The sequence below is a fragment of the Colius striatus genome, chromosome Z, assembly GCF_028858725.1.
Source record: "Colius striatus isolate bColStr4 chromosome Z, bColStr4.1.hap1, whole genome shotgun sequence".
NCBI lineage: Eukaryota > Metazoa > Chordata > Aves > Coliiformes > Coliidae > Colius > Colius striatus.
The window spans coordinates 88,219,120-88,247,049 of record NC_084790.1 but is presented as its reverse complement, the minus strand read 5'-3'; the positions used below and the strand labels follow the sequence as shown (position 1 = coordinate 88,247,049).

The 27,930-nt window shown below is 47.3% G+C and overlaps 2 protein-coding genes across 2 annotated transcripts in view; both read left to right on the top strand.

The window, feature by feature from the left end:
* ATP8B1 (ATPase phospholipid transporting 8B1) overlaps positions 1–10,633 on the top strand; it is a 52,404-nt gene extending 41,771 nt beyond the window's left edge. Inside the window, exons 21-28 of the mRNA XM_062018258.1 lie at positions 513–645; positions 1,807–2,092; positions 2,667–2,890; positions 4,560–4,643; positions 5,556–5,801; positions 6,028–6,166; positions 7,567–7,697; positions 8,829–10,633. Coding sequence (XP_061874242.1) covers positions 513–645; positions 1,807–2,092; positions 2,667–2,890; positions 4,560–4,643; positions 5,556–5,801; positions 6,028–6,166; positions 7,567–7,697; positions 8,829–9,059 — 1,474 coding nt within the window. The 3' untranslated portion in view covers positions 9,060–10,633. The remainder of the gene's footprint in view (positions 1–512; positions 646–1,806; positions 2,093–2,666; positions 2,891–4,559; positions 4,644–5,555; positions 5,802–6,027; positions 6,167–7,566; positions 7,698–8,828) is intronic.
* Positions 10,634–12,820: 2,187 nt separating this feature from the next.
* Positions 12,821–27,930, top strand: NARS1 (asparaginyl-tRNA synthetase 1). The gene is made up of 15 exons (XM_062017930.1): positions 12,821–12,932; positions 14,686–14,768; positions 14,969–15,034; positions 15,138–15,230; positions 16,026–16,115; positions 17,270–17,348; positions 18,271–18,341; positions 18,617–18,703; positions 21,362–21,583; positions 21,960–22,159; positions 22,611–22,746; positions 23,523–23,636; positions 25,004–25,135; positions 25,807–25,938; positions 26,467–27,930. Exons 1-15 carry the CDS (start codon positions 12,890–12,892, stop codon positions 26,596–26,598), a joined length of 1,680 nt encoding a protein of 559 aa, XP_061873914.1. The 5' UTR covers positions 12,821–12,889; the 3' UTR covers positions 26,599–27,930.

Below are 27,930 nucleotides of genomic sequence, written 5' to 3'. Positions count from 1 at the left end.
GACAACAACTGTTGACTGTCCTGTGTTTCAGACTGGTCTGGAGCCCACCTGCAGTGGGCCACACAGGCCTCTCTTTGGCCCAAATCTTGAGTAGTCACCAGATTTTGCTGTCCCTGAACTCCTGCATTTTCCCAGCTGCTCTTTTGCCCTGTCTCATGCTCCCGTACCCAGTATAGACCTATAAAAACACAACAGATCACAAGTCAGCACTCATAAAGAGCTTGTCAAAAATGATCAGAGCCAAGTAGAAACAACATGGGGCTGGGAGAAGAACTAGGGCCTGTGACAGTGTCACAACTGTCCCTGGATAGTTCTTCCTCTTTTTTTGTTTCCTTATTTGCAAACAGTGTGATCCTCTTTTCATGGCTCTCTGGAACGTCACTTAATAAATGGGGAAAGGCAAACAAAACAAGGCCTTGCAGCATACACTGCATTTCTTTCTTGCAGATTTTCGGTCCTGGCTTGAAGTTCACCCTTGATTTCTCTGTAATAGTATCCACCTTTCTTTCCAGTGCTCTTCTTCAGACTAGGCTGGAAAACCAGAGGAACAGAGCTGGATCAAGTACACATTCCTCTCTGAGAATGAACGAGCCCTTCTTCCAGGGTAGTAAAGATCGTGCTTTAATAATTACCGGCTCCTGGCTGGTATGTACAAAACACGTTCTCCTGTGCATTTCAGCTTTAGGGGCTACCCCCAAGTCAATGTCTTTCACTGAGGACTCTGTTTGTTTGACTGCTTTGCTAAACCCATCTCTGGCCATTGTTTCACCAGTTGAACACATCTGTGTGATGTTCATCTTCAGAAATGTTTTCAGTTCTGAAGGTTGAAAGTATTGTTCAATAAGGAATGTCTTGGGCCTTTCAAATCACCCTGGTAGCTGCCACCAAAGTCAAGCCCCTGCCAAAGCACAGCCTGGTGTTTCAGAGTATTTGTTCTTCGTGGGGATGCAAAGGAGAGGACTCCCAGCATTACAGGAGGCGTGGCGTCAGCACAGGCACAGAAGTCACGCTTGAAATGAGAGGTGAAAGGGTAGAAACAAAAAGCAAGTTTCCTGCTCAGTCCTGCACACAGTCCTCTCCTGGGAGCTCAGGAAGCAGAAAAGAGCTTTTAGCAGAGAGGTGACTGGCAGTACTTCTGTGCCTTTTCCCCACCCTGCTGGCAGCTGCACCTACACACCTGCAAAGGAGAAAGTCTGGTGAGCAGATAAGGACCATCTGCCTGAATTCAGCATTCCAGCCTTGAACCTTTCTTGTGTATATAGAGATGTATATCTTTGTGCAAGCCGCAGGCAGCAGGCTGGGCATGTCTAAAGGAGGTAATCTAGAAGGAGTGTTAAGAAGCATTGCAAATCTGTGTAATCCCTTGGTCCTGCCAAACTGCCCCAGAACTAACCCAGCTAATTCTAGGACACTTCCACATGTGTTTCCCATGGTCATGCTTCCTTTAGGACCTGAGGAAACAGGAAAGAGGGAAGTTTAAATACCAGAAAGTTTTCAAAAGTGACTTTGTTTCTATCAGAAGAAATGGTCCTTTGAACCCTTCAAGAAGTGCTGTGACACTAAAGACAAGCATTCTGCTTTTGTTAATCCCAGTGCATTCTTGTCATTGTTTCCTTAGTTCTTTGTTCACTCCCCTGTGTGACCATTTTGTTAAATGGCTGTAAATGGGTGAGGTGTGATGAGTGTGTAAATGGATGATGAATGTGTAAAAGGCCATAAAATGGGTGATGTGTAATGAAGTGTTGCATAGGCAGCACTTGGATTTGGCTGGTGTAGAAGGGAATGTAATGTGTTTTTGTTACACAGAATGAAATCCTGCTGGAGAAGAAAAAGAAGAAAAAGAAACTTAAGCTGAAATTCCCTAGAACAGCAGAAGAGAAAAAGAAGCAAACTGAGAAGAGAAGAAGGGCTGAAGCTTACAAAGAACAGCAGCAGAAGAACTTTGTTGACCTGGCCTGCGAATGCAGGGCTGTAATTTGCTGTCGAGTGACTCCAAAGCAGAAAGCCATGGTGGTGGAGCTGGTGAAGAAATACAAGAAAGCTATTACACTGGCTATTGGGGATGGTGCCAACGATGTGAACATGATTAAAAGTAAGGCAGCTGTAAAACTCCTCTCGGTAGGAAAGATCTGTTCTGGGTGTTCTTTTGCAGTCTCTTCACTATTTCTCTCTGTTCAGAGGACTCTACCATCTATTTCATTGCCCATGTAAACGGCACTTGGGTTTTGTTAGCTTCTATGCCTGCACCTTCCCTTTGTGAGGAAGCCCTTTGTGAAATGGTTAGTGGTGTACTTTAGCACCTTCTGTAGACATATCCTGAGAAGAGACTTGTGTTACCTCTGTTGTTGTGCTGTGGAGTGCAATACAAAGAACAAAGTGATAGCTGCCCCTTGCTTGGAGGCATTAGCCATCCTGCATTGCAACTGGTGCTCTCTGAACTGCTTCCTGAGGAATTCCACTGCACAGGGAACTTCTGGGTTCATGGGTTATGCACTTATGCACTGCTGTGTCACTCTTTAATGCAGCCTTTTTGCTGTACACAGAAACAAAATGGGGCAGAAAAACCCAAAGCAAAGGATAGGAATGGGTAGAAGATTTGCCCTGGATGTGCTGTTCCTTTCCTTTTGTTCAACATCATGTGTGTGGTGTTTCTGTTGTTAATTTAGCTGCACACATTGGAGTTGGAATCAGTGGCCAGGAAGGGATGCAAGCTGTCATGACAAGTGACTACTCCTTTGGGCAATTCCGCTTCCTCCAGAGGCTGCTGCTGGTCCACGGGCGATGGTCCTACATCAGGATGTGCAAGTTCTTACGATACTTCTTCTACAAAAACTTTGCTTTCACACTAGTCCACGTCTGGTATTCATTCTTTAATGGCTTTTCTGCCCAGGTAAGGAGGCACACCCATGTGCAGTAGTAACAAGCAGTTCTCCCTTTCTGTCCATGTAGAACAGCAAAGGCTCAAGCTGGGAGGGGACGGGAGCCTGAAGCTATCATCAGTAATTTCTGCAGGAGAATGAATGGTAACTTCTGAACTAGTTAGTTACAAGCTAAGCAGTTGTTGTTTATGATTTCCCAACACTAAAGTCAGTATCAACATTGTACAGGGAGGAAGAGATTGTTACGTAGTGGTTTGGGTAACCTTTCCCACTTCTTGCAACTGAAGATGTTGCTGGGTGAAGTGAGGCAGTGAATGAATCCAAACCTTGAACTCCTTGCGAGCATGGCTTGGGGTACAGGCAGCGTTTGAAGTTCACACAGTGTTGAAAGGACTTGAAGAGCTGAGATGCGTCTCCATGGACAGGAGATGTCCTTGCGTGTTCCAGCATGGTGGGTCAGGGCTATAGCCACAGACAGGCAGCCCTTTGCTGTGATGGAAACTGTGGATGCCTACAATGGAGCAAAAGAACAACAAAAACCAGAAACCAGACTGGTTTGTGAGGTGCCAAGTGCTCATCACAGTCACAAGTGCAGCGATACACCAGGCTGAGATGGTCAGTTTTGATAGTGTTCCAGGTCAGGTAGCCTGAACAGAGAGTTGGGCACAGAGGAACCTGCTGAGGTTCAACAAGGGCGAGGGCAGAGTCCTGCAGCTGGGGAGGAACAACCCCCTGCCCCAGGCCAGGCTGGGGGTGACCTGCTGGAGAGCAGCTCTGCAGAGACAGACCTGGCAGTGCTGGCTGATAATAAACTGCCCATGAGCAGCAACGTGGCCTCGTGGGCAAGAAGCCAATGGCAGCCTGGGGGCATCCAGCAGAGTGTGGGCAGCAGGGCCAGGGAGGTTCTGCTCCCCCTCTGCTCTGCCACATCTGCTGAGGCCTCATCTGGAGTCCTGTGTCCAGTTGTGGGCTCCCCAGCTGCAGAGGGACAGGGAACTGCTGCAGAGAGGCCAGTGCAGGGCCAGCAAGATGATCAGGGCACTGGAGCATCTTCCTTGTGAGGAAAGGCTGCGGGACCTGGGGCTGTTTAGTCTGGAGGAGACTGAGGGGGGAGCTCAGTAATATTGACAAATATCTCCCTGGTGGGTGTCAGGGGGTTGGGGCAGCACTTTTATTCTGTTGTATCTAGTGACAGGACAAGGGGTGATGGGATGAAGCTGGAACACAAACAGTTCCATTGAAACATCAGGACCAACTGTTTGAGTGTTTGAGTGAGGGAGCCCTGGCCCAGGCTGCCCAGGGAGGGTGTGGAGGCTCCTTCCTTGGAGGGCTTCAAGACCCACCTGGACACGTTCCTGTGTGACCTGATCTAGGTGGGAGCTGCTTCTGCAGGGGGGTTGGACTGGGTGATCTCTAAAGGTCCCTCCCAACCCCCACCATGCTGTGATTCTATGGTTCTAGGTAACACTGGTGGTTTGTCAGTTGTGGGGCAGCTTAACACAGGCTAAAAATGACTTCAGCAGAGCTTTGAGCTAAGGTGCTGCTTACCTTTTGGGTGAACACTGAGACAGGTGAGGTTAATGCTATAGTAGAGCACATGTGAATTTTCTCAGGAACTGGAATGAAGAGGTGTAATTGAAAGGAAATCATTAACTACTGCAATTCCCCCTCTGCTTGCAGACAGCATACGAAGACTGGTTCATCACGCTGTACAACGTGTTGTATTCCAGTCTCCCAGTCCTGCTAGTTGGCTTGCTTGACCAGGTATTCTCCATGTTGCTATTAATAACAGATGAATCCGAAGGTGTCGAACATTAGGTCTTTAATTACACTGACCCTGGTTGCTTTGTTTTGGGTATGAGGCATTTTAGAGATGTTGTTTGGCTTTTAAAAGTGTGTTCCTTGTCACAATGTCTTGATCTAACAAGAGGCAATAAGCAGAGGGTGACTGAGATAGGCAGAGTTAATCAGATGCCAGAGGTCTTCAGTGCTAATAATGTTTCTTTAAAATATTTCTAAGTGCCTGCTATTCATGACATCATTCCCCCAGCACAGCAAAGGTGGCTGTGTTAAAGGACAAGGCATTCCTGGCTTTCCCCTCTGAGCTGAGGACATAGGACTGAGCAGTGGGAATCAATGTATTTGACAGGAAGTCTTGGTGCTTGGCATTTGTTTTAATTCAGTGGCACAAGTGCTTTTGGCCTTCACTTGTTTTTCCACACAAAGCTCACCTAATGATTAGGCAAATTGGTGTTTCTGCCTTCTTTTAAAAGCTAAGAAATAGACTCAGTACCAAATTAAGATCTCACTTGAGTATTCATTAGAGACTCCAAGTCAGGACATGCAGTGATTCCTCCCATCTTCCACTTGCTCACTGTGTAGGGAAGAGACTCCAGCACACTGCACAGCTGTAAAGAGCCGTGCAACAGGACATTCCTGCCTTGGCAAGCAGCGGGCTACAAATCTGGAAGCCTGGACACAGGCCTTGTGACAGATGTCATCCAGACGTGGCTCTACACAGTTGTACCTGTGCAGCCCTGATGTCCAAACTGCCATTTGAATAGGGAGAGATCTGCCGTTTCCTTTGTGTAGTTGAGCTCCTGACTCTTCAAAGCTCACCCCGAGAACCAGAAATCGCAGCAACTTTTCTTTCTCTTTCTTTCTGCCTTTATGAAGGACGTGAGTGACAAGCTGAGCCTTCGGTTCCCTAGCCTGTATGTTTTGGGACAGAAGGATTTACTTTTTAACTACAAGAAATTCTTTCTAAGTTTGCTTCACGGAGCTGTAACTTCACTGATAATCTTCTTCATACCATATGGAGCTTACCTCAAAACCATGGGACAGGATGGAGAAGCACCTTCAGATTATCAGTCGTTTGCTGTCACAGCAGCATCTTCTCTCATATTTGTCGTCAATTTTCAGGCAAGTGAGCTTAGCTTCCTGGTCTCTGTTGCTCTGAGGACACTTTCTGGTCATGTTTCTTAATCTGTATACCAAAGATGTAAAAGTATGCAAAAGCTCTCCCTTTTTTGCCTTCTCTCTTCTTTGTTGATGCTCTCTCTCTGCCTGATGTGTAACTGGATGTAAAACGCCGTCAGCCTGCAGAGGACTTGCCATCATCTCACTTGGAAATTTTGTTTGCTTTCAGATTGGCTTGGATACATCTTACTGGACCTTTGTTAATGCTTTTTCAGTGTTTGGGAGTATTGCACTTTACTTTGGTATCACATTTGACTTCCACAGTGCTGGAATCCACGTTCTGTTTCCTTCTGTCTTTCAGTTTACAGGTCAGTCCTTGTGTTTTGTGCTCCTTGTTCCCATCTCTCACAGCTTTGTAACTGGAGCAGAACTATGGCCAAAAGGTCGTGGCACAGCCCTGATGCTTGTGGAAGGAAATGATGTTAAATACTCATTCTCTGTCAAAGAAGAGTTTTGTTTGTATTTGGGGCCAGGTTGCTTTATTGAGAGCATTTCTTTTCTTTCAGTGAAAATGAGCTGGAACTTGACGTTGCCCAGCAGTTAGTGAGCCTGCAAAGGAAAACTAAGTTAAAATCAGTGAGGCAGCTGAAAGTAAAGGGAAGGCAGTGACCTGGCAGGGTGTGCTTTTGCCACGTGGCTCTAACTGATCAGTGGACGGTGAAACCCCAAAGGAAGACAAAGCCAACTGCTGCTGGCAGCTTCCTGGGGTTTTACTGGAAGTCCAGGGAGGTGTAAGTAGCAGCCAGATGGAATTTTTTCTTCTGAGGAAAACTGTGCTTCCTAATTGGTCTACTGACACATCTTTCTTATACTCTTATATCTCTTACATATCTTATAGTCTTAATACCTTATATTGCCTTAGATTTAAACATCCTCCCACCCAAAAAACCCAATCCCCCCTCAATTTTGTGTTCTAATTTTTAAGTTGAACCCACTGAAAAAAAGTATTTGCCTCTAATATGGGGGTTTTGACCTTTAGTAATGTTTTAGACTTGTGTTATAAATTCATGCCATCTGAAAACTTTATGCATTTCAGAGGTTTATAGAGATTGGACTGCTACTTAGTTTGATAGGAAGCTCCTTGACATTGTTTGTTTGGCTACAAAATGTCACTTGCTTTCGAGGCCACGTATGTACCAGTGATACTGGGAGGACTGGTTTTTGCTTTGCATGCTTTAAAGCGAGACAAAAAGCCACACATCTCAGCCAAATGTGTTTTGTGCCTCCTATAACCCTTAGAAGGGCTTTGACATTAGTATTGATATGTTGTAATAGAAGGGCTTTGTAAAATTCTTTCCTATTACAGTCTCTTCACAGTAGAGTCCCTGAATCACAGAAACACAGAAAGGTTTCAGCTGGCAGAGACCTTTCAGCTCATGGAGTGCAGCCTCTGTCCCAGCCCCATCACCCACCAGCCCATTGCCCTCAGGGCAACACCCACCCAGCTCTGAAACCCCTCCAGGGACGGTGACTCCAGCACCTCCCTGGGCAGCCCCTGCCAATGCCTGACAGCCGCGGCAGCAAAGACATTCCTCTTCACATCCAGCCTGAACCTCCCCTGGTGTAATAAGGGATTGATTTTGTTACACACAATGAAAGACCCAAATGTCAGATCCTCAGGAAGGAAGCTGTGGCTTTCAGTATCTTACTTGTGTTTTACAGGTAGTTTACCTGATTATGTCATAAACCAGTATTTTGCTCTTTCTAGGAACTGCTCCAAATGCTCTGAGACAACCCTACCTCTGGCTGACCATGATTTTATCAATTGCTGTGTGCTTACTCCCTGTAGTGGCCTGGCGTTTTTTGTCCATGACAATCTGGCCTTTGGAAAGTGACAGAGTGAGTAAAGTCTTAGGTCATTTCAGTTAATTTGGCTTGTATTTACTCACAGAAGTCAATCTTGGTGCTAATAGTGAGACAAATAGGTGGCTGTGCCCTAGGGAGAGTTACAGGAGGCTGGCGCTCAAGTCCTGTGGCCAGGGAGGGCTCTCCAGAGGCCAGGGTGACAACTGCTGCTGTGATATCTTGCTGTCCAAAGCAGTGTGTCACGTGGATCTGTCCTTACTTCCCTGTGTCTTCCTTGTGTGCTTCTGTGGGATGCAGAGAAAAGTGTAGAAGCTCAGCATGCTGTTTGCTGTGGGCTGTTTCATTGCTTGCCTTGACTGAGCACTTCACAGAATGACTTGACTTTGTAAAACCACAGAAGCCCACTCTGAGGCTACAGATGCCCTGACTTCAGTTTTCATCTGGCCTATGCTGCAGTTCCATTGCTGTGTGTCAGACTGTAGTAGGTGGGGTTTGTTTGCTTCTGTCCTGCCTTGAGCTGGTAAATAGCATATGGGTTTGGAAATAGATGAAATAGCAGTGGTGTTGCTTAAAAAGATGTTAAAGAAGAGTCAGCATGAAACCACAGGGATAGCTGTCAGTTATGCATCGTCAGTCCACTTAAATGAAACATATTTAAAGACAATGAAAATAATGAAGTTCAAAATAGTCACAGAATAATTTGGGTTGTTAAAGCTCCTGAAGCTGCTGCAGTCCCAGCCCTCCCCTCACCCTGCCCAGCCCAGCACTACCCCAGGGCCCTCAGCACCTCAGCTCCACGGCTTTGGGATCCCTCCAGGGCTGGGCACTGCCCCAGCTCCCTGGGCAGCCTGGCACAGGGCTGACACCCCTCTCAGGGAAACAGTTCTGCCTCAGCTCCAACCTCAACCTCCCCTGGGGCAGCTGCAGCCCATTTGCTCTTGCCCTAAGGCTATTTCCTCTTGTCATAAATAGAGTAAGTGTTCCTGAAACGGTGATGTGTTACCTGTTCTTGTTCCTAACACCATCAAACTGAAGCACCAGAACCTTCCTGTTCAGCAGTTTAAGGATTCAAAAAAACGTTGAGCTATTTCCCCAGAGAGTTAAACACGAGCAAGCTGATTTCCCTTGTCACCTGACAACTGGTCTGTCTTTGCATGCACGAAGATCCAGAAGAACCGCAAGAAATACCTGGCAGAGGAGCAGCAGTGGAGGCGGAGGCAGAGCGCTTTCCGCCGGGGCGTCTCGAGCCGCCGCTCCGCATACGCCTTCTCCCATCAGCGCGGGTACGCGGATCTCATCGCCTCGGGACGCAGCATCCGCAAGAGACGCGCTCCTCTGGACGCGGTCCTGGGCAACAGCGCGGCTGGAGACAGAGAGGCTTGTGAAACAAGATGATTTCCTGAGTTTTGGGGAACTTTATCCCTATGGCTGGGGATTTTGATCCCAGTGATTTGAGGATTTGTATCCCAATGGTTGGGGACTTTGATCCCATTGGCTGGGGATCTTTATCCCTAATGATTTGAGGATTTTTATCACAGTGGTTGGGGATCTTTATCCCAAAGATTTAGGGATTTTGATCCCAATGGCTTGGGATCTTGATCCCAATGATTTAGGGGTTTTGATCCCAATGGCTTGGGATCTTGATCCCAATGATTTAGGGATTTTGATCCCAATGGCTGGGGACTTCTATCCCCAAAGATTTGGGGATCTTTATCCCAAGGATTTAGGGATTTTTATCCCAATGGCTGGGGATCTTTATCCCAGTGGTTGGGGATCTTGATCCCAATGGCTGGGGATCTTGATCCCAATGATTTGGGGATTTTGATCCCATTGGCTGAGGATCTTTATCCCAATGGCTGGGGATCTTGATCCCAATGGTTGGGGATTTTGATCCTAATAATCTGGGTATTTTGATCCCTGTGGCTGGGGATTTCTATCCCCAATGATTTGGGGATCTTTATCCCAAGGATTTGGGGATTTTCATCTTGATGATTGCACACAGTTCATTTTTTTATTATTAAAAACAAGCTCAGGATATTTTTTTAACCAAATGGTGTGACAATATGAAGATTTTTATGCTGTATCATGGAACCTCCTGGTTTTGGACTGCAGGAAACAGGGGCCGGGAGTTCTCCGAGGAGCTACTAATCCTGGTGCGATTGGTTTCTGCTTAACATGGAAGTGAAGGATACGCGTGCCAGGGTATGGAAACCCAGCACTGCCTGGAATTGGGGACCCTCTTGGCATTTTAATAAGATGTTGTTATAAAAGCACAGTTACATTTCACGTGTTGTCTTTGGGAGCAAACTGCCGAGGAGCAGTCTGACCTTGTGTGCGCCATTTCATTGAACTGCACCTCCTAGGTAAGACACGCCTGGTGATAAACTTCAGCCAGTGTCAGATGTCGGTAGGAATTCTGACATGTAGAGGTGCAGCTTCTGCTCCTTTCTTTCTTCAGCAGTTGCTCATGGCTTGCTGCACTATGTGCACAGAGATAATCCTTTGCATCTTCTGAATCAGTAGTTAACAGAGGTGTTTCTCCTCACTTGCTCTTTGTTTTCTGCCTCTTTCCAGCTCTACAGTATGTTTGTGCCTACTTAACACAGTGCATTTATGAACAGATATGGCTGATATCTGGAAGGCTGCCCTTTGAGCTGGCAAAAGTTTGTTTATTTCAGTTTCTAGACACATCAGTCAATAATGGATAATGAGAAAACGGTCACTTTTAGGTGGAATGTGTTTCACTTGGTAGTGAGTCAATTCCTACAGTGTAAAAAAAGGTTTCTGTGAGAGTCTCTTCACATTTGCTTGTGCTTTTACTCCTCAAGTTGAGACCTATGAATGTTTCACTTTTACCTGCTTCCAACTCCTGGACTAATATTGATTACTGAAATGGTTTTATAGTAAAAAATCGTGATTTACAGCTCTTGTATAATGGAATGTACATTTCAAGAAATGAATGCAAATAAATACCCTGAAGTTTATAATTTCTCTTGTACCGGCAGTTATATGGGTGAGATCAGAAGTGTGAGAGGAGAGGTACGAAATGGAGTGTAGTGGTTTTGCCTGGGCCAGGCTTTTTGGTAGCAGGGGGGCTACAGGGGTGCCTTCTTTAAACAACAAGAGTTGCCAGAAGCTTCCCCTGTAGCTCACAGGGTTAGGGCCAGTCAGTTCTAAGCTGGACCCTGCACCTGACCCAGGCCTGGCCAATTAGTGATGGAGGTAATGCCTCTGTGAATAACAGATTTGAGGAGAAGAAGTTGTTGTGCAGTTGCTGAACTGCTGCAGCAACAGGGAGGAAGAATGTCAAAACATCTCCACAGACACCAAGGTCAGGGGAGAAGGAGGGGAGGAGGGTGCTTAGGCACTGAAAAGGCTCCCCTGTGATATGTGGTGAGGACCATGGTGAAGCAGGTTGTGCCCCTGCAGCCCATGGAGGCCATGAGGAGCAGAGACCCACTTGCAGCCCGTGGAGGAGCCCACGCTGGAGCGGGTGGGTGCCTGAAGGAGGCTGTGACTGCGTGGGAAGCTCACCCTGGAGCGAGCTCCTGGCAGGGCCTGGGAGCCCGTGGGGAGAGAGGAGCCCAGGCCAGAGCAGGGTTGCTGTCAGGGCTTGTGACGCCGTGAGGGCCCCGGGCTGGAGCAGCCTGTCCCTGAAGGACTGTTCTCCTGTGGGTGACCCACGCTGGGGCAGGGTGTGAGGAGCTGCCCCGTGACAGGCCCCGTGCTGGGGCAGGGTGTGAGGAGCTGCAGCCCGTGGGAAGGAGCCACGCTGGAGCAGTTGGTGAGGGACTGTGTCCCGTGGGAGGGACCCCACAGTGCAGCAGTGGGAAGTGTGAGGAGGCCTCTCCCTGAGCAGCAGCAGCGGCAAAGCCCATCTGTGATGAACTGACCGTAACCCCCATCCTCATCCCCTGCACTGCTGGGGGGAAGGAAGGACAGTCCTGGGCAGAGGAGGTGTTTTTAAGACGGTTTTATTTCTCATCTCCCTGCTCTTATTGTTTCTTTAATAAATGAAACCTTTTTCTCCCAGAGTTGGGTCTGTTTTGCCCGTGACGCTAATTGCTCCGTGATGTCTCCATCCTTAACTCACAAGCCGTTTGTTGTATTTCTCTCTCCTGTCCAGTTTACGAATGATTTTATGACTTGGTGGACATCAAGCTAAACCACCACATGGAGTTAACTCATCTCTCATTGAAGTAGATGGGGTTGGTCTTCAAAGAGAAGAAAAAACCCCAACCTTCACCCCAGGGACTCTGGGTGTAATAGTATTAAATATGTGAGTTGAGGTGGGTATAGTCCTTTCCTTTCCAGTGAGACTTCAGATGACAAGCTTTGGTTACAGATGATTGTTTGGTTGTGAAAAGCAAAGGTTGCTGCGTGTAAGAAGTGATCTTGAAAGCTAACCAGTAAGTTACAAAGCAGCTGAGGGCGTGCTGGGAGGGCAGCAGGCTTGGAGCTTGGTGCTGCCTCCTCCTCTGCTCAACGTCCCTACTGCCGGAATTCTCTCTGCAGGGTCAGCGTTTCGTTACCGCAGCTTTATTCCTCTACCAAAAGGCAGAGCCCTCCGCACCGACACGGCCCCGCTCGGTGTGTGCAGGGGTCGGGGCTCTGAGGGGGGCTCTGAGAGGGCTCTGAGGGAAGCTCCGAGAGGGCTCTGAGGGGTGCTCTGAGGGGGACTCTGAGGGGGGCTCTGAGGGGAGCTCTGAGGGAAACTCTGAGGGGTGCTCTGAGGGGCGCTCTGAGAGGGCTCTGAGGGGCGCTCTGAGAGGGGCTCCGAGAGGGCTCTGAGGGAAACTCTGAGGGGTGCTCTGAGGGGAACTCGCTCTGAGGGAAACTCTGAGGGGTGCTCTGAGGGGCGCTCTGAGAGGGCTCTGAGGGGCGCTCTGAGAGGGGCTCTGAGAGGGCTCTGAGGGGCGCTCTGAGGGGAGCTCTGAGGGGTGCTCTGAGGGAGGCTCTGAGAGGGCTCTGAGGGGAGCTCTGAGGGCCGCGGGCCGAACCACCCTCCCGCCGCCATGGCCCCGCGCGCTCCCGCCGCGCTGGGGGGGGGGGTGTGGGGGGGGTGTGGGGGGGTGCGCGTGACGCGCGGGGCGGGGCCGCGGCGGGAGCGCGCGCGCGTGCCCGGGGCGGGGCGGCTGATGCAAGGCGCGGGCGGGTTGGCTGAGGGCGGCGGAAGCGCCGTGAGGCCGGTTCCGGCGGGCGCTGCGGCAGTGCGGGCCGCGGCCATGGCGGGAGAGGTGCTGGGCAGGACGGCGGCTCTGGCGCTGGGTGAGGCCGGGGGCGGCGGGGCCCTGCCGCGTTCCCGCTCGGCCGTGTCGCGGCGCCGCGCGGCCTCCCGGCGCCGTTGGGCTGCGGCGGCCGCGGCCCGCGCCGCGTGGGGGAAGATGGCGGCAGCGGCGCAGGGCCGTGGGTGCCGCTGCGGCGGGCGGGGGTCAGCGCTTGGCTCCCCGGGGAGAGGGGACGAGGCGCCGGGAGCGGAGGGAGGGCGCGGGGACGCCGCGGCTGGCGATGGCCAGGCCCCGGCGGCGCGGAGGGTCAGGGCAGGCCGAGAAGACAAGGAGTGGCGGCATCGCCGGGGCCGCGGAGCGCTCGGACCGTGCTCTCGGGCCCAGGGCAGAGCAGGAAGGCTTTGTGCTGCATCTTGACTGCGAGCGGGCGAAAGGCTCGGTGTATTGCAGCCCCTGTTGCCTAGATAAATTATTTCTGTAAAAGGCTGCTTCCTTTCTGGTCCCTGTGTGCGGCCAGGGACTGCCAGGCGTCCCAGGAGCCCGTAAGGCTTCAGTGCTGCACGTCTGCTCCATGGGCTGATTTTTAGGACAGAAAATATGAAATAATTCTTGTCCTGTCTGATCAGCTGGCTGTTTCTGAAGGTTCATCGCTGCAGATAACCCTGAACATTTTATATCCTTGCACATCTGTTAATGTTATCATAGCTGATAATATCATAGAACAGTAGGGGTTGGGAGGGACCTTTAGAGCTGATCCAGTCCAACCCCCTGCAGAAGCAGGTTCACCTGGATCAGGTCACACAGGAACATGTCCAGGCGGGTCTTGAAGCCCTCCAAGGAAGGAGCCTCCACACCCTCCCTGGGCAGCCTGGGCCAGGGCTCCCTCACTCAAACACTCAAACAACAGTTTGTCCTGATGTTTCAGTGGAACTTTTTGTGTTCCAGCTTCATCCCATCACCCCTTGTCCTGTTGCTGACTACTATAGAAAAAAGGGCTGTCCCAACCTCCTGACACCCACCCTTTAGATATTTATAAATGTTAATAAAATCTCCCCTCAGTCTCCTCCAGACTAAACAGCCCCAGGTCCCGCAGCCTTTCCTCACAAGGAAGATGCTCCAGTGCCCTGAGCATCTTGCTGGCCCTGCACTGGCCTCTCTGCAGCTGGGGAGCCCACAACTGGACACAGGACTCCAGATGAGGCCTCACCAGCGCAGAGTAGAGAGGGAGAAGAATCTCACTTGACCTGCTGCCCACACTCTTCTTGATGCATCCCAGGCTGCCATTGGCTTCTTGCCCACGATGGCACATTGCTGGCTCATATTTAGCTTATTATTAGCCAGCACTCCTAGCTGCTCTCCAGCAGGTCGACCCCTAGCCTGGCCTGGTATAGGGGGTTGTTCTTCCCCAGCTGCAGGACTCTGCCCTTGCCCTTGTTGAACCTCAGCAGGTTCCTCTGTGCCCAACTCTCAGCCTGCCCAGCTCTCACTGAATGGCAGCACAGCCTCTGGTGCATCAGCCAGTGCTCCCAGTTTGGTGCCAGCAGGGAACTTGCTGAGGGTCTCTCTGTCCCCTCATCCAGGTGATTGATGAAGATGTTGAACAAAACTGGCCCCAGAACCCATCCCTGTGGAACTCCACTGGCCACAGGCCTCCAACTTCATTCTGTGCCATTGATCACCACCCTCTGGGCTCTGTCATTCAGCAGCTCTCCATCCACCTCACCTCCACTCATCCAAGTAACACTACTATTGGGGTTTCTTGAGTCATTATCTGTGTTTGTTATGTGTTACAGAAGAGCTGTATGTTTCTGAACGGGAAGGCAATGATTCCACTGGTGATGGGACACAAAAGAAACCATTCAAGACTGTTCTAAAGGTAACTGTGACAAACAGCTCTCATTTGTTCTGAGGATGGCGACCTGCACTTTAGGCCTTGTATTTCTAAATAGAAACATTTTACCTGGTTTTGCACCTTGACCAGAAGGATCAGAAGTAGGACATTTGCTCAGTCTCTTTGAGGATGACTTCAGTTTTCTTGCAATGCCATTGATTCTGTTATTTGCTCTCTGTTTCTAGGCTTTGATGACAGCAGGGAAGGAGCCATTTCCTACTATTTATGTGGATTCCCAAAAAGAAAATGAGGTGCTGTGACATTAGAGCTTCCTATTACAAAGTGTTGCTCCTTTGTGTGAAGGGGCACAAGTGTAACCTTTGTGTCTTCTGCTCTCTCCCTGGTTTGATTTAGAGATGGGCCATTATTTCAAAGTCACAGATGAAAAACGTCAAAAAGCTGTGGCACAGGGAACAGATGAAGAATGATGCTAAGGAAAAGAAGGAGGTAGGTTGCAGATGATGTCCATTCAGTTTTGTCCAGTTGTGGGCTCCCCAGCTGCAGAGGGACAGGGAAGTGCTGCAGAGAGGCCAGTGCAGGGCCAGCAAGATGCTCAGGGCACTGGAGCATCTTCCTTGTGAGGAAAGGCTGCGGGACCTGGGGCTGTTTAATCTGGAGAAGAGGAGACTGAGGGGGGAGCTCATTAATATTGACAAAAATCTCCCTGGTGGGTGTCAGGAGGTTGGGGCAGCACTTTTTTCTGTTGTACCCAGTGACAGAACAAGGGGTGATGGGATGAAGCTGGAACACAAACAGTTCCATTGAAACATCAGGACAAACTGTGTCAGTGTTTGAGTGAGGGAGCCCTGGCCCAGGCTGCCCAGGGAGGGTGTGGAGGCTCCTTCCTTGGAGGTTTCCAAACTCACCTGGACACGTTCCTGTGTGACCTGATGTCAGTGGGAATGCTTCTGCAGGGGAATTGGACTAGATGACCTCTAAAGATTCCTTCCAGTCACCACCATTCTGTGCTTCTGTGATACCAAGTTGCAGGAAACATGCCACTTTCCTGTTCCAAAGATGTTAAGCAGCATTGCTGTTATTCCTGCCCCTCTAAAAAAACAAGCTCAATTTTGTTCTTCACTTGTGTCACACACACATGATTTACAACTTGCCTTGATGTCCACTGGGACAAGCAGCTGCCTGAAACTGGGTAGAAGAACCAGGAGTCTTACAAAGCCTCGTCACAGCTACTTAAGTGTTATGGTGTGTGGTTTTGTTATTTTGGTTATTTTTTTTAACCAGGCAGAAGATCTCTTGAGAAGAGAGAAGAACCTAGAGGAAGCCAAGAAAGTTGTCATCAAGAATGATCCCAGTCTTCCAGAGCCAAAATGTGTGAGTAGGACCCAGTGTGCTTGACACTCAGCCTGCCTTGCAGCGTATTGTCTGCACAGAGATGAACTCTCTCTGCTTTGTGGCCCTGGTAGCTGTTGAAAACCACGATCTTGTTGCTGTTCATAAATATAATGTTCTGATTTTCTGCATTCTCTACTACATAGACTTGTGTCTTATGCACTGGGTGTTTTTACTTCACGTGTCTGCTGGTAGAGACCATGTGTTGGAAAAAGTTGATTAGTTTTGCCTTGTTTGGTTATTGTGGTGTAGAGCAAAGAAATGGTGCTCGTTAGAGGATGTAACTCCAGTTAGTGTGACATGAAGTGCAGTTCTCATTTGGCTGCTTGTAGAGTGCTGCTGGATTTGATGATGTGATGCAGTCCTTAGCTTTGTAAGCAGATGTTATGTCTGCTGCTCTGTGGTTGGTTTTTGGATAGACTCCGTGTGGAAGAGGTTTCTACCTGCATGTGTAGAAGATGGCTTTGATTGGAGCTCTGCACTCTCGTGGCTGCTCTGAGAAAAGGGCAGTGGAGCCAAGCTGTGCTGAAATCACTGTCTCTTCCTGCACTGCAGCAGTTCTGTGATCTGATACATGTTGAAGGTGCCTGCTGGGTTAATTGTTCTGGCTGTAGCAGTGTCAGTACCTCAGCTGCATGTCAAGATGTGCCCATGTCAGATCCAGCTCCTCTGCTTCTTTTCTGAACTCATCATTGAATGTCTTCAGAAATTAATCCAGAGCATATTCAGAGTGCCAGAAAATGCATCTGCCTTTGATTTAACTAAGTATGATTTAATGTACTTTGGATTTCCAGTAGTATCCAAGCCCTCAGGTCTTCAGCTGTGAGCTGTTGGATGTTTTCACTTCTTCTGGTCAAATGTAAAATGAGCTGCTTTACAAGCTGAACAATCCTTGGTTCCTACATGGCAGAGTAAACCTGCAAAAGAGAGAACTGGAAATGCTGTCAACAACAGGGATAAAACAATCTTTCCTTAGTAAAGAGCTGTTGAGCCTTGTGAGCTGAGCTTATACCCTGGGTGGGACATCCCTTCAGGCACTGGTGGATGGGAGGGAGGTGTATGCTAAGTATGTGGGAAATGCCATCTAACTGGTGGATCCTTTCTCTATTTGATTGCTTTTATTCCCTGCTTTACAGGTAAAGATTGATGCTCTGGAGGCTTATAGAGGCCAGAGAGTGAAGATTTTTGGCTGGATTCACAGGCTACGGAGGCAAGGTAAACCACAAGCATTTAGAAGTTACTGAGCCTGTGCAGAGAGATAGAGCAAATCCAGTAGCCTTCAAAATTTTAACACACTGAATCAAACAGCACCTATTACTTTTTTAACCCTTCAGTTAGATGGCCTCTGATTTAACACAGAGGTCTCCACAGCACTGCATGGTGCACAAGTACATTGGTGTCAGCTGAAATTGCAGGGGCTTTTCAGCTTGGAGGCAGAATTTCTTGAAAAGACATTGTTTTGTGTTTGAAATGAATCCTGCAAACTGAGGGACTAACTAACATCTGCTCGTGGTGAAGTCTGCACATTGGGATTGTTAAAGTTATATAAAGTAGCATAACTTATGTGAAAATTAGTTTGGCCAGTAGTCTTCGCTGTGAAACTGGCTGGTGTTCTGATGAGCTGGCCTTGGCTGGGGCACAGAAGTGCACAGCAGAGGTGCTTCTGACTCCCAAGATGTCTGCTCAAATTATCACTGAAAGACTTGACAAAGTGGTTGTGGATCTGGACCACATGAGCAGTTTCCAGCAAGTTATTTCTGCCATTAAATGCTTTTGTGGAGAGCCGAGTGACCAGGGTGCTGTGGCTTTCTCCATGATGCCTTGGGCCCGTGCCTTCAGCATTTCTGCAGATTGACTTGAGCCTCTGTGGAGGCTGGAGCAGGCTTTCTCTTGGTGTCTGCTGAAACTTGTTTTACCTAGTTGCTCAAATACAGCTCTGTGAAAGGCCCCTATAACTGTGCTGAGGCTTCAGTGCTTACCTGGAGCACCTTTGTTTTTTAAAATGGAAGAACCTGATCACAGTCCTTCTGTATTAATCTTCTCACTAGTGATTAGTAAGCCTTGGGAGAGGATCTGTTGACATGGATCAGTGCATAAAGCTCTGAGGCTCTTTGTTTTCTTTTTCCTTTTAAACTAGGGAAAAATTTGATGTTCATTGTTTTGAGAGATGGCACAGGTTTTCTTCAATGTGTCCTTTCTGATGAGCTGGTAAGTTGTGATGATTTGATTCTATTCTGTCCTTAAGTGGCATGTTCATACCTCATCTGTGTTTGTTATCTGTAGATGACTGGAAGTTCTCCCAAACCTACTGCTGAAGTTGTATTGTTGTTATTGTATCTCCTATCACTGGAGCTTTTTTGATATTTTGATATTTTGATATTTAGAAGTGATTATGAGTTCCTCTTGTCTCTGACTCAAAAGATGTAGGAAAACTGAAACTAAAATAATCACCCTGACTATGTCTTTGTCTCTCTTCTCTGCAGTGTCAGTGTTACAACGGGCTGATTCTCTCCACAGAGAGCAGCGTTGCGGTGTATGGTACACTAAACCTCGTTCCTGAAGGCAAGCAGGTATGGGAATGTGTGTGTTTGGCTTCTCCTCTCTAACAGTTGGCTGTTTTGCTGATGGAAGGAAAAGCAGAGGTGGAAATAATCATTAGATTGCTTTAGTGGGAATTTTTTAGAGAACAAACCTCCCAAAGCTGCTGCTGCTGAAGAGATGGGTCTCTTCACCATGTCATAGTTGTCCTCCAGCACTTGGCAGGTGTATGAACTGAGCAGTTTGCTGTAACTTGTTTTGTGGTGGTGGTCTCAGGATAATGACTCAGCAGGTGTGATTTTTAGGACTGAAAGTATGCCTTATGCCTCTCTCAGTCTAATCTAGACCCAGACACCGTTAACTACCTGGAAAATGGTTTCAGTCTGGAGTTAGGGCTAAAGCCATGTTAAGCATCTGTGCATGGAAGATGACCTTTAAAACAGATTCGAGCTGAAGACAGGAGAGAAGCTTTCAGGCTCCATTGTCTGACAGCAACTCGGTGTACTCATCAGGATATTTATTAGCAATTATTGCAGGATTTCTTAGTTATTAAGAGGTGACTGAAAGACAGAAGTTAGCTGTGTCTGTTGCAAAACCTGTGGTGCTGAAGCAGCAAGCAAGCTCTGGCCACGTTGGTTCAGCTTAAATCTTGAGTAGTCCTTTTTGAGATGTGAGCTCTTGATAGCTTCTTACAGTAATGTGGTTTCTTTCTGAAGCAGAAAGCAAAGCAGTAGAGAACAGGGATATATTTGGTCTTGCTAGTGTGTAAGCTTAGCTCATCCTCAGTTACACACCCAAAGCTGTGACCAGCTCTTGCAGTGAGAATTGTTCAGTGTGGACTGGAAATTGATATTCTGGTCTTTTCAGTAAGTGTACGAACTCCAGCAGGTAACAGGGAGAAGAAACACATCTGAAAAAAACAAGCAATGTTGCATTGCTTCAAACAATGTTTCCAAGATGTATTAGTGTTTGAACAAGATGACCCTTCACTGTGGCTGCCTGTAGTGTGCAAAATAAGGTCAAAGCGTTAACCTTTTGCGGTGCTTTGTAGATAATTCGGTTTTCTTGCAAGTCACGTACTGTTGGCCATTACTGACATGTTCTGCAAATGAAATATGGGAAGGCTTCATTGTTCTGTTTGTCCCTGCCACTCGGGTCTCATCCCCCAGAGACTGGCCTGGGGTTAGAGAGCCAGGCTAAATTATATTTGAGTCCCCTCCCTCTTGTGTTTGCCCATCAGCAGTGGGTAAGATTTCTTTCCCTTCAGAGCTGCTGAGACTTAAAATAATAAATAAATGCAGCTGATCAGGGATAATTTGTAAAACAACTTAGTGCAGTTTGGTGATGGTAAGTAACTCACAGCTCTCACAGCATTGTGGACATTGGAAACACCTCATGTTTTCACGTCTCATCACAGCGATGCAACGCTTTGAGTGAGCAAAAACACCAGATTTGTGGAAATGTGTTGATTAGACTTTAGAAATAGGTATTTATAACCTGAAAATACTGTGAATGGAAAAAAAACCCAGCAAAATATGTCAGGGCACGGAGGCCTCCCACACGGGGGAGCTGGTGACACCAGAAATGGAGAGATCTGTTCTGTAGCCAGGGTGCAGGAACCGTGCTTGCTGCATGGCAGCAAACAGGACAGATTTGCCAGCGTGAAACACACAGTTTCCACACTGTGGTGAGGTGCTGCTTAGTGCAGAAAAGTTGCTCAGGTGTCTCCAACGGGTAAACCCAACATACCCAGAGTGAGCTCGTTCTTCCTCTCTCATGATCTAAGCAAGCTGTTCAATGTTTTGAAGTTTGCCATCCAGTTGGAGAATGTGGCTCAAACGGTAAGAAAACCCAGCAAACATACTGCAGACTGGGGTTTACATTTTCCTCTCCTGGATGGAGGGCTCTTCAGTCTGTGTGCTTGTAGTGTTCTTAAGGCACATGGGAAGCTTTGTTGTGCCAATGTGTTGTGTTGTAGCACCGTACAAACTGCTGTGAAGGAAGTTGACTGCATGCCAGCCAGAGCTGGTGCACACTGTAAGCTACCACAGAGTGGTTCCGGCTGGGAGGAACCTCAGAAGGTCAATTGGTCCACCCTGTTCTTGAAGGAGATCTGATGTGAGGCCAAGCTGCCAAGTGTCTTGTCCAGATCTGTTTCTCTATGTCTCCAAAGATGGAGGCTGCAGTCTGCCTTGGTCTCTGATGCAGCATTTAGCTGCTTGTGGAGGATTTGTTGTCCTTCACAGTCAGTTGAAATCTCCCTTGTTGCAACTGGAGACATTTGTCCGTTTACTGGACATATCCAAAGAGAGTCTGACTTCATCATCTTTATACCCACCTATTGAACAAAGGTAGTAAGTAGTTTCCTGTGCTTAGCTTCCTGTTCTTCCAGATAAATAAAACCAGCTCTCTGTGAGGTATAAAATTTAGAAGCTTCCAGATGCTTTCTGTTTAATTATGTGGCTGTGGTACTCAGCCCCTTTCACATTAAATCTGAGAGACCCACGGTGGGTTACAGTTGGCCCTTCTCAGTGTGGTATGACTGAGTTACAGGCAATCACTTGGAAAATCCTGCAAGTGGGGTTTTAGCATCTTTTGTTGAAAGCCAATGACAGTCTGTGCCACAGTGCCAGATGGTGACATCCAAGGGGCAAAAAGTGGACTTCTGACATTGGTGTTTCTCTTGGCAGGCTCCAGGAGGCCATGAGCTCAAATGTGATTACTGGGAGCTTATTGGTCTTGCCCCAGCAGGAGGGGCTGACAATCTCCTCAATGAGGATTCTGAGGTGGATGTGCAACTCAACAACAGGCACATGATGATCCGAGGCGAGAATATGTCCAAGATCTTCAAGGTGCGCTCTGTGGTCGTACAGGCCTTCAGGGATCATTTCTTTGCCAATGGATATTGTGAGGTAAGGGTGTTTTCCCTTGTCAGCAGGTGGCTACTTTAATGCCCTGACTTCAAGGCTGTCTATTTTTTCCTGGAAAAACTGTCTAGACTTTCTAAGTGACCTGAGAGGCAAAAAAGAAACTGTAAGGAAGCTATTATATGATGGCTTTTGCAGACATAGATCTGAAAGGTGTGTGGACTCCCAGGGCCTGCAATGTTGTTACAGTGTGATTTACAAACACCCTGCACACCTCTTTGTTAAGAATACTTGTACGTGTGCATGCAACGGGTTTGTGGAAGGTGTTCTGGAAGCGTGTGCCTTACATCACTGCTCTTACATGTTGTCATCTCTGTCCTTCATTCTTCACTCCAGTAATGACAGTCCTGTTCTTTAACAGGTCACACCACCAACTTTAGTCCAGACACAAGTGGAAGGAGGCTCAACCCTATTCAAACTGGATTATTTTGGTGAAGAGGCATACCTAACACAGTCGTCCCAGCTCTATCTGGAGACCTGCATTCCAGCACTGGGAGATGTTTTCTGTGTTGCTCAGTCATACAGAGCTGAGCAATCCAGGACCCGCAGACACTTGGCAGAGTATGGAGAGAGTGTACTTTGCTATCTACATATAACTGAATTTATAAAGCAGGAGAGCAGCAGGCAGTTGGATGGCACAACATACAGTGAGCATAGAGCATAATGCTAATGCAGAAGGACTGAGGGAAAGTGTTTGGGGGATGATACTTTGTCTTAGTGAATGTCCAGCTGGTCAGAATGCGTTGACATTTAACAAAGGAAGATCTGGCCAAAACAAACCAAATACATACTTTTTGGGAAGTTTGGTCTTCAGAAAATACAGTTCATGTTGTTGTCTTCCTTGTTTTATGACCTTATTTCCTTTACAGCATAGAGGTAAAAGACATGCAAAAGGGGGCCAAAGTGTGTGTGTCTGGGTTGTGGGAGTTTTTTTTTGATGGGAGCTGTTCCTTAACAGCTAAAGATTTGTTGCTTGTGTGGGATTTTGCAGTGGTGTGTCTTTCTGTTTCAGATACACTCACATTGAAGCTGAATGTCCTTTTATAAGTTTTGAGGATTTGTTGGACCGTCTGGAGAACTTGGTTTGTGATGTAGTGGACAGAGTCTTGAAATCTCCTGCATCGAGCTTGCTGTACGACGTCAACCCGGTAGGCAGCCATGTGGAACAGCCACGAGTAGCCAAGAATATACCATCTTTAGCCTTTCCTGATCAACATGTTCATTGAGGGAAGACAGGGTGTGGCAGGGAACTCTGCTTGCTTTAAGAAGAGAATGGAATAACATCAAAAGAAAGAAAGTGCTGCAAGGCTGGTAATAACTCTTCCAGAAGCAGGGGACTGTGGGGAAAGAAGTTCCCTGCCAGCAAGTTCCAGGAGCCAGCTGTGCTGGGATTTATTGCAATGTGTTCCATACCAGTGGAATAAAAACCTATCCCAGAGCTCGTAATATTGATCATCTGGTACTTGCAGATTGAGCACAAGGGAGCAATGAAACAACTGGTGTTTTACTTTCCACCCTGGAATGTGAGGCTCTAAGCTATTTTCATTTGTTAGAGACCCTTTGTCTTTGGTTGATTTCACGAAGTAGACGGCTTTAGGAGACAGCTGACTTTATCTCCCTGGCTAGCTTTTCTCTCAGAGCACATACAAACTCGGTCATCCCTGTTTTGTCCTGTTTTCCTGATAAATTGCTTGAGCTTTACTAGGCTTGGAAGGTGGTTATGCTTGGTTCTTGCTTTTCAGTACTCAGCTGATTTGTTTATTAGGTAATAATTAGTTGATGTGTTGATCTGGAAGGACTGGTGTGTTTGCTTCCAGCCTGGATTTTCACTTGCTTGCCAACTATGAAAACATTCTTTAAAATGTTTAAATTGATTAAGAACTGGTGCTCTTCCATCTGTCTTTGTGACCACTTTTATTCGCAGAGCTTCAAGCCCCCTAAACGTCCTTTCCGAAGAATGAACTATACTGAAGCCATTGAGTGGTTAAAGGAACATGATGTGAAGAAGGAAGATGGCAGTTATTACGAGTTTGGGGAAGTAAGTCTCTCTGATGCTCTTTAGGCATTAAAAACACCTTGTATAAGTCCCTCAATGAACAGAGTGTTTAAGCCATGATGCCATTGGGTTTACTGTTGCTGAGTGAATCTGTTGTGGTTTGTTTGGAATGATACTGTTAAGGACTGAAGTTCTAGTCCCATTTAAGTTAAAGGGAGGGCCTGGATTTTGGTCTGGACTGTGCTGGAGGTGTGGTGATGCCATATTGGGGAATGCAAGGCTGGACTGAGTTTTTGTGTGATGTCTTTGAACACTGGAAACAAAATCCATCTTGTCATCTGTTCCCTGTCTTACTCTGCTCCAACATGTAAGGGACAATATAAAATCACAAAATGGTAGGGGAAACTTCTGAGTCTACACAGCATATTCTGAGGGGCCTGGGGCAGCTCAAAAGTGGATGTGTTGGGTTTTGTGCTGTCACCATTTTTGCAATCTGTATCAAAGATACAGAAGAGAGGGAGAGTTTGAAGGCCTTCAGACTGCACTGAGGGAACCTCGTTGTGGGCTGACACTTGCTTGGTGAGCTGCCCTTGCACAAAGGCTGTGCTCCTTGCACTTTTCCTTGCTGCACATGCTGTAGTTGGCTCCTCCTGCCCCCTCCACAGCGGCTGGTGCTGTAATGCAGTGTCCAGTTGGAGTACAACAAGGAACAGATCTGGCTGTTTTTTCCTACTGCAGAAAAATCTGGTCTATCTTTAACCCAAAATCTAAGGAAAGTGTGATACCATCAGCTGCATAAAAGTTCAAATGAAACCTTTTAGGGCTAGAGAGGTTTTTTGACTAAACAAAGTGTGTTGGACAAGCCACAGTCACAGGAGCACTGATGTTCCCCATCTGTAACTGTGGTGTCACCCTCCATTTCTCCCCGGTTTTTGAACAGTAAAACTGCTCCACTGATGAAAATGAGGTTAGTGCTGGTTGTTTCACAGTTTATCAAATCCCAGTCAGCAGCTCGTCTGTGTAACTGATTGGTTACAACAGTGCATATACATCACAAGGGAACCCTTCAACTTCCCAGTCTGCAGCTCTGTGGGAGATGGCACTAGGGAGGAGGGAGATGAGGCTGTTTGCTGTTACTGGTTGTCTGGAAAGCCTACATTTCAGGTTATGTTGTCCTGAGTTTTAGGTCTGAAACACTGTGAAGACTTGGGAGTGTAATGGAACAGTTTGGTGGTTGTATTTTGGGGGTTTTGTCTGAAGCTTTGTTTTAAAAACATAGGCACATCAGGCTGAACGCGTGGGTACGTGTGAGCTGAAGCTGTCTTTGTTCCATGCCTGATACGTGTGGGATTTCAAGGTACTGGAGTGGTTTTGGTTTTAAATATTAATAAAGCCTTCTTTAACCTTAGGATATTCCTGAAGCTCCTGAGAGACTGATGACAGACACCATTAATGAGCCGATCTTGCTGTGCCGATTTCCTGCAGAGATTAAGTCGTTCTATATGCAGCGCTGTCAGGATGATCCCCGGCTTACTGAGTCTGTGAGTTGGGGCTTTGCACAGGGTGGCAGGCTTCTGAATAGGTGGGGAACGTCAGTGTGAGAGTCTAAAACCAGGAGAATCTTGGAGAATTCTTCCCAGGTTTTGTTTTGGGTGTCCCTTGGCACACGTTGTTGATGCTGTAGACGTAAACAGAGTGACTTGGAAGTGCCAATAAAATGTGGGTAGATCATAGTGCCTGTGCTCTTCCCTGACCTCAGGTAGGTGCTAGTGTAGTGACAACACTTCTGTCACCTCTTGGAGACGGTGTTATCTGAACAAGAGCTGTATGGCAGCATGAAGAGGGTTGGTTGGTAGGAATGCTACTAGGTTTGTGGTGTGGGGTTTGGGTTTTGGGCTTGTTGTTTATTTGTTTGGGTATTTTGTTTTGGGAGGGTGTGTGAGTTAATAACAGGTTTTTGTGTGGGTGTAGGTGGTTTTTTATCAGCTCACTGTGGCCAAGAGTATTAGAGATTAAGCTAGAGAATCTAGTAATTTACTTCATTCCGTCTGTGAGCTGGGCCTGGAAGGAACTTTGCCTGCCCTCTTGTCACAGAGAAGTAAATCATGAAATGTGTTATGGAAATACAGTCTTAAGTTTGGGCTATTTTTCTTCCCCCACTCCTGCAGACAGCTTAATTGCAGTAGTCTGACCCTAGTGTTGTGTGTTGTAGGTTGATGTGTTGATGCCTAATGTTGGTGAAATTGTTGGAGGCTCCATGCGTATCTGGGACAGTGAGGAGCTGCTGGAAGGCTACAAGAGAGAGGGCATTGATCCCACACCGTACTACTGGTACACTGATCAGGTTTGTAGAACAGCTCGGGTGTGCTGCTCACCAGATAAGTGGGATTTATCCTCCTTTAAACCACTCTTAAGATGATGCAGTCTAAACTGGAGACAAGTTTTTGGTGGCCCAAAGCTGATAACGATTTAACCATTGGCAAAATGCAATGGGTAGCAGTTTCCATTCTGTTAAGACTGCTGTGTGTGCTGCAGTTGTGTGCTGCCCTCACCAGATGGCCTCCATTCGACTGTTCTGTGCAGGTGCATCCTTTGGTAACATCTCCTGCCAAGCTTGTTAGGTAAAGATGGGTTCTTCACAGACTGGGTTGGCTCACCTGCAGCTGGCATAAGGGGAGCTGAGATGAGGTGGTTTAGGACTTTTTCACCTTCCTTTTCCCTCTTCCATTTGTTACGCAAATGACTTGTCTGAAAAGAACACAGTCCATTTTCCTCACCCTTCAGAAAGTCACCTTGGAAGGATCTGGGCTTTTTCCTGGTGGTATTACTGCAATTATAAACAGCAAGATGCTCTCTGATTTGAATTTCGCAGAGGAAATACGGCACGTGCCCTCACGGTGGATACGGCTTGGGGCTGGAACGGTTCCTGACCTGGATTCTGAACAGACACCACATCCGGGATGTGTGTCTGTACCCCCGCTTCATGCAGCGCTGCAAGCCCTAACCCTGCTTGTGCTGCATGGGGCACTGCTGGGCTGCAGCCTGCCTCGGAGCAAGACTTCAGTGCAGCCTGTTGCTGATTTAAGTGCTGATGTAGAGCGTTAAAAGAGAAAAAACAAACAGAACAAACCCTCTTTTTTTTTTAATGAAAAATACTACTAATTAACTGGAGAAGCCTTAGGAAAAGTTGTTAGTTGTGTTTATGTGCTCCAGTCAGCAGAAAACAAAGATCCTGGTAAGCTGTCATTTAAAACCTGAGATATTCTTCTGCTTTCAGTTTCTGTGACTTAAAATATGCTGGGCTTTGATTCTTCTTATTTTTGAATTTGCTTCCATTTTAGTTAATGTTTTTTCTTGGGGATTTATTGTTGGAGAAATGGGGATTTCAGGCTTTTAAAACTCCCAAACACTGACCTTTGAGAGTGGTATGAAGAGAAACCATACGAGGAGAGATTGTCTGAAGACCTCAACAAAGTGTAAAAATGAAATAATCTTAAGTGCTGCATTTTTTAAACTGCTGTTTTTAACAGAAGCTCTGTTTGAGTCGATTCAGCTGCAAGGTGTGGAGCATGGAATTTCACTGCTAGAGACGTGGGTGGGTGTTAGGCATTTGTTCCAGATTATTTGTTGGTGAGAAAGGATGAGGCTGATGGTGAGGTGGGCTTTGCTGCTTTTTCCTGGTACCTGTGGATACAGCACCATCGTGGGTCTGTGGCCACCCAGCCTGGGCTGAACTGCAGGAGACGTGTCAGAGCCCTGTCAGCTTGGGGTCGCTTGGGTGCTTTTGTTGCCTTCCATGTGAAGATTCTGCTGTCTGTTTCAAAGCAGAAATGGCTGATTGAGACCCAAAGGAGCCGGTAACTTTAAAATGCAGTTGGATTTCAGCGTTGTCTGCTGACTGAATTGCTGTCCTCCCTAGGTGGGTTGCAGTTCAAGCAGTGCTTTCCCACACTGCTGGAGTGTTTTCTCATAGTAGAGCAGTTCTGTGTTTCCAAGCTGGCTTCATGTTCTCTTGTGCTGCTGCATCTGAGCAGGTTCTCTGGCTATAATCAAGTTATCAAATAGGATTAATTAGATATTTAATGTATTGAGTCATCTTTGTGTTTTTTAGTCGTAAATAAAGCAAGTCCTTTAACCAGAGAGAAACACAGAATGGTGGGAGCATCATTTGCTGCCTGCACTGACACTTGGTCTGGATTTACTTTACCACTCACAGAATCATTGAGCTATGCTGTACCCACATTTTTGTAACACATGACTGGTTTTCTTCATCTTGCATGTTACATATATATAAACTGATCTAAATCAGCAACCAATAAATTATGGCAAGACAGTA